Below are 12,249 nucleotides of genomic sequence, written 5' to 3'. Positions count from 1 at the left end.
AAGTGAAGTATCCCAAGAATGGAAAAACAAGCACCACGTGTACTCACCATCAAATTGGTATTAACTGATCAACACATAAGTGCACACATAAGAATAACATCTATTGGATGTCGGGCAGGGAGGAGGGGGCAGGGGGGAGGAGGGGACAGGTATATGCATACACAAAGAGTGCAATGCACACCATCTGAGGGATGGACACGCTTGAAGCTCGAACTTGGGGGGGAGAGGGCAAGGGCAACATACATAACTTAAACATCTGTACCCCCATAATATGCTGAAATAAAAATAAAAAAAAGTGAAAAAAAAAAGATGAGCAATAACAAATGTTAGAGAGGGTGTGCAGAAAAGGGAACCCTTGTACATTGCTAGTGGGAATGTAAATTGGTACAGCTATTATGGAAAATAGTACAGGGGTTCAAAAAATTAAAAATATAACTACCATATAACCCAGCAATATCTCTCCTAGGTATATACCCAAAGGAAACGAAATCAGCACTCACAGAGATATCTGCACTCCAACATTCATCACACAGCATTATTTACAATATCCAAGGTATGGAAACAACCTACATGTCTGTCAATGGATGAATTGGCAAAGAAATTGTCATACATATACACAATAGTATACTATTCAGCCTTTAAAAAGGAGGAGATCCCACGATTTGAGACAACATGGATAAACCTGGAAGTCATCATGCTAAGTAAAATAAGCCAGACACAGAAGAAAAATATCATATAATCTCATATGCAGAATCTAAAAAAAGTCAAATACATAAAAACAGAGTAGAGTTGGTGGTTACCAGAGGCAGGAAGGGAAGAGGAATAGGGAGATGGAGGTCCAAGTGTACAAAGTTACAAATATATAGAATGAATAAGTCTTAATATCTCATGTACAACATAAGGATTACAATTAATAATATTGTATCGTACAACGGAAATTTGCTAAGAGTAGATTTTAAGCGCTCTTACCACACACACAAAAAGATAACTATGTAAGGTGACGGATATGTTAATTTGCTTAACTTCAGTATTCATTTTACTGTGTGTGGATAAAAACATCATATCGTACACACCAAATAAAAACAATTTAAAAAAGAATTAAATATCCCCTGGGGGGGCAAAATCACCCCTGGTTGAAAACCACTGAGGTAGAGCTACCCTATAGGAGATGGAGATTTTTGAGACATTAAACACAGAATGGTTGAATCTGTAAGAGATGATTCCCAGGTAAAGGGGTAGAGAGAAAAAAGAGAGATGTTTTAGAGAGTTGAAGAGGAAGAGAAGCTCAAGAGTGACCTAGAGAGAAAGAAGAAGTAGGAAAAGACCCCTAGCAGTGCCAAAGCCACAGAACACTTAAGTAGAGTGAGGACAGAGAAAAGGCTGTTAAGTCAGGTAGAGGATTGTCCCAGTCACTCAACAATAACCTGGTGACCGCTGCTGCAGGCCAGGCACTGTGGCGAGCAAAGGTAACCAGAGGCCATGAAGATGGCTGTAACACCAGAGTAGAGAAAATGCAAACCACAAGTACAGAGAGCTGTTTGCAGTGGATCAGAGCCAAGGGAAGAGATCAGAACTTTTTGAGGCCTACAGAAAAGAATCAGAAGAGGAAGAATTTGAAAATTAAACAAAAGGGTGAGAAAGGAGATGGAGAACAGACAGACAAAAACAACAGAGAAAAGAGATGGGTAGTATGGGAGCCGAGGATAACAAGAGGGACTTTTCATCTTCAAATGCAGGGAGGAGGCAGGGATAGTAAAAGCCTAGAGACCATGAGTGGGAGAGAAGCTGAGGAAATGTGTCCTATGGCTTTTTTCTTGTCAGAGAAGAGGTGAAGACCTAGGAACCTGAGGAAGATTCAAGGTTGGCACAGCCACAAAGGGAGTCTCAAGTAAGGATGGAGAGAAAGGTTGACAGGCAACACCAAGGTCTAGCAAATGCTGAGTAACCAGAGACCTGAAAACACCACATGCCCAACCACTGCAAAGTGAGAGAAGCAATGATCATGCTTTCATTACAAGTAAGAGAGGACTATGTGGCTACAGGGAAAAGAAAAGCAGAAACCAAAGTGGAAATATATACATCACGCTATACACAGGAAGTTCTTCATAAAGGGGTTCCTTTCACAAAGGGGTTTTTGAAACCACAGGAAGTAAATAACCACAGTGGCAAAAAATAATAATAATAATAAATCTATTTTCACTGGCTGAACAACAAGGAATCAGGAAGTGGGAAGGGCTCAGGACAGGCAAGTGGATGAACACCACACCCTACCAAGATGCAGCTGGTGCCAGAAAGACTATCAGAGCATGGGGCAAGGAGTTTCCCAGGAGGGAGGTCTGCATGGTTTTTGCTAGGTAACGGTCACCTTGAACAGCTGGCAGGCAGCAGCTGCAGCCTGCCGCTCAGCGTCGATCTTCTTGCTGCCATAGCCTTCTACCTCCACACTCTTGGGCCATTTTATGTGTAGGGTGACTTTCTGAGGAAGAGAAGAGAGAATCAGGACCCTTGCCTCTCCAGACTACAAAATTGCTACAAATCACATGGAGCATCAACAGCAAAACTGTGGACCTCACTCACAGCAGCAATGTGCTAGGCTCAGAGTTAAGAGTGCAGGACAGAACCCCCAACCCCATCATTAACTCCTTATAAAGCTCTAACTCTCTCACTTCAATTTATTCATTCCATCTCAAGTTGCTTTGCTTCTTCAAGGTGCCATGTCCTAGCCAGAGAACAAGACCCACTGCGTGCTTCTGTGAGTCCCAGGATCTGTAAGACTCTAGGAATAGGAATTCTAATCATCAGTTCTAATCCTCTGCAGTCCTAGTTTATTGACAGGAGACCAAAATCAGGAATTAGTGTAGGGGCCTGTCTCAGACAAGATGAGAACTCCTCATGTCATCTCCCCTGTGTTCCCTTTCCCTAAACCAGGCATGTGTTTCTGGCTGTTCTTGAAACACAGCTTTGCTCTGAGAGTCTCTGCTCACTTTTTTAATTCAGAAAACCCATTCTATAGCCTTCTTGACAATAAAGAAAGAAAAGGGCAGCCAGTCTCCTTTCTGAGCCAGACCAATATTTCTCCTTGCTACCAGCAGAGTTACCTTTTTCTTCGGTCCGTTGGTGTGCACATAGACTAGTTTGTCTTTTGCATGTGAGATACCGAGGGCTCTTCCAATCACACTGTTGAGAAGGTTTTTGGGCTGTGGGAATTCTTTTAATAGGTCCCTAGAAGCTAAGAAAATAAGAACAAAAACATTATAGCTGTTCTTTTTCTTTTAAAAACTCCATGGGGTGTGTATCAAGGCAACCCTGGGCTGGATTCTGAGGATGTTGGCCCATGATCCCAAACCACCCAGGAACATCTTAGAAAAGGAGAGAGGAATGGCTTTATGGTTTACAGGGGAGAGACCAGAGCACAACCATCTCCTGAAGGAGAAGAGACAATGACCCACATACCACAGAAGGGAACTAGCCAGCATCCTCTTTCCCACCCAAGATCCTGATAAAATACATCAGCCACAGAGGCCTGGATGGTCAATAAACCCCCCTAGTCTGATGTCTGAAAGAAGACACTAAACAAAAAAAAACAAAACAATAATTCACCACACACACAAACTGGGGATAGAGACAATGCAAGGCCCTTCTTAAAGTAAGACACACAAAAGGGAGGATTGGCCCCATGTAGCTCAGTGATGAGATCCAGAGTCTGAATACCAGGTCCCACCTCTTAACTGTACCTAAGCACTCTGCAGAAGGCCTCCATAGAGCCAGACTATGTGTAGGGAATTATTAAAGACCTCTAGAGCCAAGACATATGCATGAGCTATTCCTCCCTCAAGTTCTCTGGAGTTAAGGGGAGAAAGGATGTATCATGTACAATGACAGGTATCTCACTTCTTTCACTTGTTCTTTGTATCAATCTCAGAGCACAAATGGGTGAGATATCCACCTAGAGGCAGCTTGTGCTAAACACAGGGCTTGGCAAGGCCATTAAGAGGCCTGCAAGATACAAAATGAAGGGCCCTAAAACACCAGAGTGGCCCTTCAAGAGACACAGGGCCAAAGACCTGTGGAGGAGATAAGAGGCCATTTCATTCTCCACCCCAGTCTCTGGCAGCTCCAAAGTAGAACCTGTATACACGCACATGTGTACCTGTGTGCATCATAATCACCTGGGAAGCTTTTTCACAGCACTGGACATCCTGTTCCCCATAGGGCACCTGAGAATGGCAGCGATGGTGGGGAAGGCTCCATATTTTGAAAAAGCTCCTCCAGTTCTGATGTAACCCTGCTGCCTGGTTTGAGACTGTGTTTCCTTGGGTGAGACTCCTGTGTAAACTAGAAAGGATGGAGGATGCCTGGTACTGTCTCCCTCTAAATGATAATTTGTAAAACAACTAAGAAGCAACCAGTTAGGAAAGAGTATCTAAGTAGACTCAAGGGGGGTTGATGCCACAGAGGAGCCCAACTTTAATCAGCCTACTTAGACCTGCAGGGATAACAACAGATGTGCACTGAGACTCCCTTCAGTTCTATAAGGTAGGTGGAGGCTGGCTCTCTCTGTTCATCTTTTGATGGGTAGGGACGCTCTCACCAGTTCCATTCTCTGCACTATTCATGAGGCACAAAACTGGAGTCCACCAGAGAAGTCATTCTGTCTCTACTTGAGATCCTGAAGTCCCAGGCATATTTGGGGCTACTTCCCACACTGATGAGGGTGTGCTCAACCTGGATACTCTAACACTTGTCCACAAATCTGCCAGGAGTTGGACTTTTACCCATTTTCCCCACTCCTTCGAGGTCCCGCACCCCTCACCCATTCTTGCCGGGTGCAGGCACTCTGGTGGTCCATTTGGGCCTGTGCCACGCTGAGCTTTATAAACGGCAGGGCCGCGGCCCGCCAGCGGATGGCGGTCTCGGCCACTACCGGAGAGAGGGCCCCAGCCCGCCACTGTCAATCCCGGTCTGCGCCCCTAACTCTGCCATCCCCGGGAGTCAAGGGCGTAGAGGACCGTCCGCCCCCGCCCTCACCGTTCACCATGCTACCGTCGCCTTCCCCGGTCCCGCCGGGGGCCATCCCCGATTCGGCCTCGGCGGCCTCTTTGGTGCGGTCGGGGCAGGCGCAGCCTGACGAGAGGCCGCGCGAGCGTCCCTGTCGCCCAGCAGCGCGGGGACCTGGTGGCCGCAGGCGCGGAGAAACGCCGGCAGCCAGCACCATGAGCCTCCTGACCGCCGCCATCTCGCTCCCGCCGATCCCTGCGGCCCCAAAGCGCTGCAAGGACCCGACGAGGAGAGCGGGAGAGGCGGATCCGAGCGCCGCGCGCCCCCTGCCGGCCGGCGGACCCCGGGGGCTTGGACCCTGCTGAAATCGCTGCCCAGTATATACAAACCCTTGTACTTGTCTTCTGGATCTGAGGCAGGAGGGAATGGGGTTTTGAGGGGAGAAATGGTGCTAGGTCTTAGCTCAATATCCATCTAAGGAAATGAACCTAGTTCCCGCTAGATCCTACCAATAGTTCATAAATACCTCTCACATGCCTCTAGCAAATTTGCATCCCAATCTTATTTAATGGCTTACAAATTAAACCTGGTGAAGAATCTGGAGCCGGGACAGAGAAAACCTCTTAACCAGATTTAATCGCCAGGATTGGTGTGGAAGGTGAAAACATCCAACTTTGGACACTGTGCCAAGAACTGAGTTGGTCCAGCAGTGAAAATGCTGTTCCTACTTTACTTGTTTGAAAGCCAGATGGAGCCGGTCGTGGTGGCCCACACCTGTAATTCCAGCTATTCGGTAGGCCCAGGCAGGAGGATCACTTGAGGCCAGGAGTTCAAGATCAGCCTGTGCAACATAGCAAGACCCCATGTCAAAAGAAAAAAAAAAAGCCAGTTGGAATTCCATTTCCAAACTACTATGCTTGGATCTTAGCCAGGCTCAGTCCTCTTCGGCCTCTTATGACCTTGAGGAGGAGGGCTCTGGGTCAGCTGGGAATCAGACTGACTCTGCATGTTGTGGGCAGTGACACTGCAGAGTAAGGAACCTCAAGGTCTCAGTCTCTTGGAAGAAGACCTTGGTCAGAGGTTGGCGGTGTAGCTGGGGGTAAGCTGGGAGGAAGGGATATGTTTGTTTGTTTGTTTGTTTGTTTTACAATTCTAGATCTGACTCCTATCATTCCCTGGAGGGCTTGTTGAAACACATTGCTGGGCTGGGCACAATGGCTCAGGCCTGTAATCCTAGCATTTTAGGAGGATCGCTTGTGGCCAGAAGTTTGAGACCAGCTTGAGCAATATGGTGAGATCTTGTCTCTACAAAAAATAGAAACATTAGCCGGGCATGGGGGTGTGCACCTGTAGTCCCAGCTACTCCTGAGGATCGCTTGAGCCCAGGAATCCGAGGCTGCAGTGAGCTATGATGACACCACTGCACTCTACCCCAGACAACAGACCGAGACCCTGCCTCAAAAAAAACAAAAAAAAACATTGCTGGGTGCCACCCCCAGTTTTTTGTTCATTATGTCTGGCGTGGGGCCTGAGAATCTGTATATGTTTTAACACATTTCCAGGGAGTGTATATATTCAGGGAAACCTGAATATATGCTCCCAGGTAGGGAAGTGGGGGACAAGTTCCCAGGTGATGCTAAGGCTGCTGATCTGGGACCACATTCTAGGAACTACTGGCCTGTGGAAAGAACATGGGATTTGAGTCCTAATATTTGGGCTTAGTCTCAACTCTACCACCTGCCAGCTGGGAACCTTGGGCAATTTCATCAACTGGGAAAATTAGGACAAACTTGCTCTACTCATTTTGTATAGCTGTGGTTAGGACCAAATGAGAATATTTAGAAAAAGGCCTTGCAGAGTGCTTTGTTAGAAAAGCCCCTGCCCTCTGAGATCTGAGGCGATAGAGGACATGTCCCTTGGAGACAGACCTGGGCAGGGTGGTGAGGCTTCGGCTCTAGCTCCTCCATTTACTCTTCAGAAGGTTTTTACCAGGAAAGGGGCAAAACGGAAAGGTGGCTTTGGCAGCAAATGTCTGACACAGCAATTGCCACCAGGGGACACCATCTGTATTAAACACCCCTAACCAGAGCATCCATATTGGGGTTGTAGAACATGACTCTCTAAGGGCTTTGCATTTGGCCAGGTAGCACATTAATTGGCCAAAAGCCTTGCTATCCACCCAGCTTCAGGAGTAGTTTTTAAGGATTGTTAGCAGCCCAAATGCCTCAAAAAAATCCAGAAGCTTACCAGGCCTGGTAGTGGCAGCAATGGCTGAGAAAAAAACTTCGAAAACTGTGGTGTCTGAAAGCTAAAGAGACAACATCCTAGAAAGACCACACCTGGAAAGCAGGGCCTGACCCCTCAAGACACTATAGGAAGCCCTCAGTATAGCACTCTACTCTGACAACCACTTAGCATAAGGTTGAAATGCTATGATTTCCTGGATTTGCTTCCAAAGGGGCCAAAGTGAAGAGATATATACAAAGCTAAATTGGCCATAACTTCTTAATTGTTCAGCTGGGTGACAGGTACATGGGGGTTCATTATACTATTTTCTCTGTTTTAGAAAATATATTTCAAAGAGATCTTTGAAATTTTATGTAAAAAAATCAAGTGATTAGGCTCAATTATAGGCTAAAATTTAAAAAAAAGATCAAGTTATGCCAACCAGTTAGTTGGTTTTTAGGGAGCTCTCTGTTCCCTTTTCCTATTTCATTTACTTCAACCGGGTTCTAACAGCTAGAGTCCCCTGAGCAAATATTTCACCTCCACAAACCTCACTGACTCTTGTAAAATGAAGGTAACTCTTTACACCAGCACTTGGAACCCTTCTGGTCTAGAACAGGAGTTGGCAAACTATAGCCTGCAGACCAAATCCAGCCCACTGTCTGTTATAGAGTTTTACTGGAGTGTAGCCATGCTCATTAGTTTATTATTTTGTTATGTTAGTTATTACCTATGACTACTTTCAAGTTATAATGGCAGAGTAAAAAACTGCAACAGAAAGCATTTGGCCCTCGCAGCCTAAAATATTTACTGTCTGACCCTTATAAAAAAAGTTTGCCTTGAAACTCGGACTTGCAGGGGAGTGGAGAGGCAAGGGCAACATACATAACCTAAACATCTGTACCCCCATAATATGCTGAAATAAAAGAAAAAAAAAAAAGTTTGCCAAGCCCTGCTCTAAAGGACCCTAAAGAAAGTTTCAGGGGCTCTGGCATGCCCCTTTTCCTTTCCACCAACATTAAGCCTTCTCTTCCATGTTTTTGGATGCAAGTCGACTCCTTTGCCTGTGAAAAAGGAGGGAAGTTCTGAAAAAAGAAAGGGTTTACTGGCTCTGAGATCTCTCTCTGAATACTTCTGGATCAGGCATGACATCACATACTAAACATGCTAAACAACTATATCTAGTAGGATGGAATTAAGGTGTGAAGAACTGCTGAATACAGAGGAGGAGATTTTAGGAACCCAAACTTTGGAGACCCCAGGAAAAGGCGACAGGAGAAAGCCTAAGAGAGTTCAGGCTTTGGGGCATACCAGAGAATTTCTGGAGGGAAAGTGGAAGGGACCACCAACACCTGAACCAACTGGGGGTCTCAGCCAACATCTGGCAACTTAACCATAGTTAGATATTTTATAGATGTTCAAAATGGCAAGAAAGGATGTTAAGAGGAGCTAAGGGGCCAGGTAGGCACCCTGACCACCCTACCAGGTCACCTGTCCTCACAGCTTTCTCTCCCACATATGTAAAGCCTCGGGTCCCTTGAGATAAACCACCATATCAAGAAGAGTTTGTATGAGGGAATGGACAGAAAAGATTGGTTTTGTGGCCCCCTAGATCCTGCCAGAGGGAAGTGTTATCCCATGTTGCTTTCTAGCACTCTATGTCTCAAATCTGTGTGAGTGGGGAAGATTCACAGAGGACACTTAGAGGTGAGTTTCTTGATTTATTCACCCTTTAACTTGGAAGGAGGCCTCAGTAAGAGGCTGACAGGAGAGTGCGGGGTAAGCAGGTGGGAAAGGAGGTGATATTGTTTTTCAATTCCAAAACTGACTCTGATGAGCACTGTGATTGATACAAGTGGACACTATTTTCTGAGCACTGTTTTCCTTATTTGAACACCAGAGAGACTGTTTCTGCCACACACACCTCCCTGTATGGACAGAAGCACCAGCAAAGCCTAGGGAATTAGAAAGCATGGCAGAAAGGCCTAATAGTAATACGAGGGCTAAGAGTTCTGTTGCTTCTAGCTAAGAGAGAGAGAGAGAGAGAGAGAGAGAGAGAGAGAGAGAGAGAGAGAGCGCGTGCGCGCAAAGATGCACACACCCATGGATGCCTTCTGGAGGTGCAGCTGTGAGGAGAGACTCACAGCTCAGGGGTCTGTGCTCCTCCAGGGAAAAAGAGCATGGTACCTGTGGGACTGCCCCAAAGGGGCAACTGCCCATCCCATGATCAGCATTCTCCTCTGCATGTGCTCAAGGAGGCACTACCTAGCCAGCTGCCTGGTTAACCCCAACTAACCATCTTCAAGCTTAGCCACAGCACATCTGACACTCTCAGAGCCACTCACCTGCCATGTTGGAAATGTTAACGTTCAGCCTTTTCGAGTTACAGGGCATTTTAAGAAAGAAAAAAAAAAAGGGCAATCAACTCTTGTTTTGGTAACGGTAGGGGGGGGTGGCATTTCTTTAAAACCTAAGTCAAATGGTCAGAGGGGCTGGAAGTACTTATTTCTATACTGTTGTCGGTAGTCAGGGCCACTGCAGCAGGAGGGCAGTGCTCGTGAAAACTGCCTGGGAACATGGCAGCAGCATGTGCCACAGAAACTGAGCTGCTCTGTGCTCCCTGTGCCCTTCCTGAGCTCTTGACCTTCAAAGCACTTTACAGACAGTCTAGAGAAGACATGCTGTCTCCAGGTGAGGCAAAAACTCTATGACCTAAAACAGTGCTCTTTCTGCTAGGTAGATAGCCTATGAAGCAGAGAAGAGCAGCTATCAGGTCAAAAAGGCCACCAGGAGCACTAGCCTTAGCAGACCTGGAAAAGATCTAAGTCTGAGGGAGGAGAGGACACACTCCTGTGCAGAGATGCTTCCCTGGGTCCTATTACTGGCCCTGTCCCTGTGTACCAGTGGGACCTGAGGCAAGCTGTCACTTATCTGGGTGCTCTAACATTGTCTACAATCAAAGGGACAGCCCACCTTGCCAAATGGACTGAGAGGCACATTTTGATGTCAGTAAAGTGCTTTGAGGTGCAGGAAGGGAGATAGGGAAGTGATCTGCTGAGTATTCCCAAAGCCTCCAAGATGGAGAGCAGTGGGCTGAGTCAGGGCTCTCTGTTCTGGCCCTGCTACAAGCACTTTGCTCTCTGAGCCACCTGAGCCAGGGACTTCCTAGAAGCCTAGAAGACCCAAGCCCTGCAGATTTGCCATGCTGGTGCTGAATACCCAGACTGAGCCTAGGCTTTATTCCAAGCCACACAAGGAGGCCCAAGAGGACTGTAGGGTCCAAGCCATGTGATGAAGGATCACGAAAAAAACCCAGACCTTTCCAAATACTGTCTCCCTCAGGGCTCCAAGAGCTCTGCTAACCCCACCCCTTCCCACTCACTTTCCAGAGGCCCATGGCCCTGGCACCAGGGCTCCCACTGCCGCCCGCCTCCCCATAGACCCTGGACCAAGCTGTTGCTGGAGGCATGGCTCCTCCCTTACCTCGAGAGATGGTCCCTCCAGGGGCAGGGTTGACACACATGGGTGGAAGGCGGGGTGGGGGAAGTTTGCACTGACGCTGCCTGTGTTGGGCCCGATCTGGGGAAAGAGACAGGGCATCAAGGCAACATGTTCTCACCCCTCACAGTTACAGACCCCTGAACTGACTCACCCCTGAGCCTCTGTGAGCTCTGGGCAGCAGGGCTGCTGGACACCATTGGGAATCTGTCTCAGGTTCTGAGGAACAGTGCTAACAATGCCACACAGGAAGAAAGCAATTGCCTTACACAGATGTAATACATTATAGCCTTATAGAGAGCCCTTCTTGGCTTTCAGAAAAGCTCTCAACTCTTCCTATTCCCTTAGCTACCCTCTATAAGCTTAACACCCATCTTATATATTTCTCTATAGTCAAATTGTGAGGATGAGACAGGACAGCAGTTAAAAACTGAATGCCACAGTACCACGTAGACCAAAGGATCATCTGTCTTCCACTTATGGTAGCTAAGCATTTACTATGGGCACCTCAGCCAACAAACCTCAAATTACTCTTTCACTCTAACAACTGGGCAAAGACAGTGACTCATTCTGGCTATTAGGGTCCAGCTTGGGAGCTAAAACCAGATCCACACCTACCAGCCTTCTCCCTCTTTCTAAAACTGAACAACTTGCCATTCCAAATATTTCCATTCATTTGGAGACTAACTACCTATCAGTGACGTACAAAATATATTTTTAACACACTGACTGCCACACTAGAAAAAAATTTTTTTTTCCTTGGGGCCACAATGTTTTATTATGAAACAAATTAAACAAATTATTATGAAAACAAAATAAAAACTTTGAAATTAAAGCCACAGCACCATTCAGCTATCTCCCTACACTCTTGTTCTATTCCCAGGCACACCTCCCAAAAGAGTTACCTATAAAAAAGTGAAAACAAAATAAAAACTTTCATAGATAAAAACTGAGAGCATCCGTTGCCTGCAGATCCACCTTATGAGAAATACTGAAGGAAGTTCTTCAGGATGAAACCAAGTGACATAGACATTTAGTTGAATTTATACACAGACAAAAAGAAAAGTCCAAGAAGCCAAATAAGTTCCAAGAAGGATAAACTCACACTGAGTCGTACCAAGACAAACTATAATCAAACTGTTGAAAGTAAAAATCTTAAAAGCAGTTAAAAGAGAAATGATTTGTCAAGTAAAAGGGATACTCAATGAAATTAACAGCTAATTTCACATCAGAGACCATGAAGGTCAGAAACAGTGGGATGACATTCAGTATTTAAAGTGCTGAAAGAATAATTGTCAATCAAAAATTTTATACCTAGCAAAACTGTCCTTTAAAAAAAGTAAAAATTAAGAAATTCCCAGACAAGCAAGGGCTGAGAGAGTTCATGATTATTAGAACCATCTGTGAGAAATTCTAAAGAGAGACCTTCAGACTGAAATGAAAGGACACTAAACAATAATTCAAGTCATATGATGAAATAAAGAACAATGGTAAGACTACATAAGTATAAAAATAAGCCAATATTGT

General features: G+C 45.8%; 1 protein-coding gene across 3 annotated transcripts in view; it reads right to left on the bottom strand.

The window, feature by feature from the left end:
• The window catches only part of DHX30 (DEAH (Asp-Glu-Ala-His) box helicase 30), a 44,636-nt gene that overhangs the window by 14,237 nt on the left and 18,150 nt on the right, over window positions 1-12,249 (bottom strand). Inside the window, exons 4-6 of one of the 3 annotated variants that reach the window (XM_012662453.1) lie at window positions 10,708-10,803; window positions 3,099-3,229; window positions 2,366-2,476 (exon numbers count right to left, since the gene is read on the bottom strand). In XM_012662453.1, the coding sequence (XP_012517907.1) occupies window positions 2,366-2,476; window positions 3,099-3,229; window positions 10,708-10,803 (338 nt within the window). Of the gene's footprint in view, window positions 1-2,365; window positions 2,477-3,098; window positions 3,230-4,169; window positions 4,218-5,028; window positions 5,320-10,707; window positions 10,804-12,249 lie in introns of those variants that run through there. The other 2 variants (XM_012662376.1, XM_012662523.1) reach the window with 2 other exon arrangements.

This window comes from Propithecus coquereli, unplaced genomic scaffold (genome assembly GCF_000956105.1).
Source record: "Propithecus coquereli isolate 6110/MARCELLA unplaced genomic scaffold, Pcoq_1.0 Scaffold1, whole genome shotgun sequence".
Taxonomy (NCBI): domain Eukaryota; kingdom Metazoa; phylum Chordata; class Mammalia; order Primates; family Indriidae; genus Propithecus; species Propithecus coquereli.
Note: the sequence above shows the minus strand (reverse complement) of the source record. Positions and strands in the feature narration are given on the sequence as shown.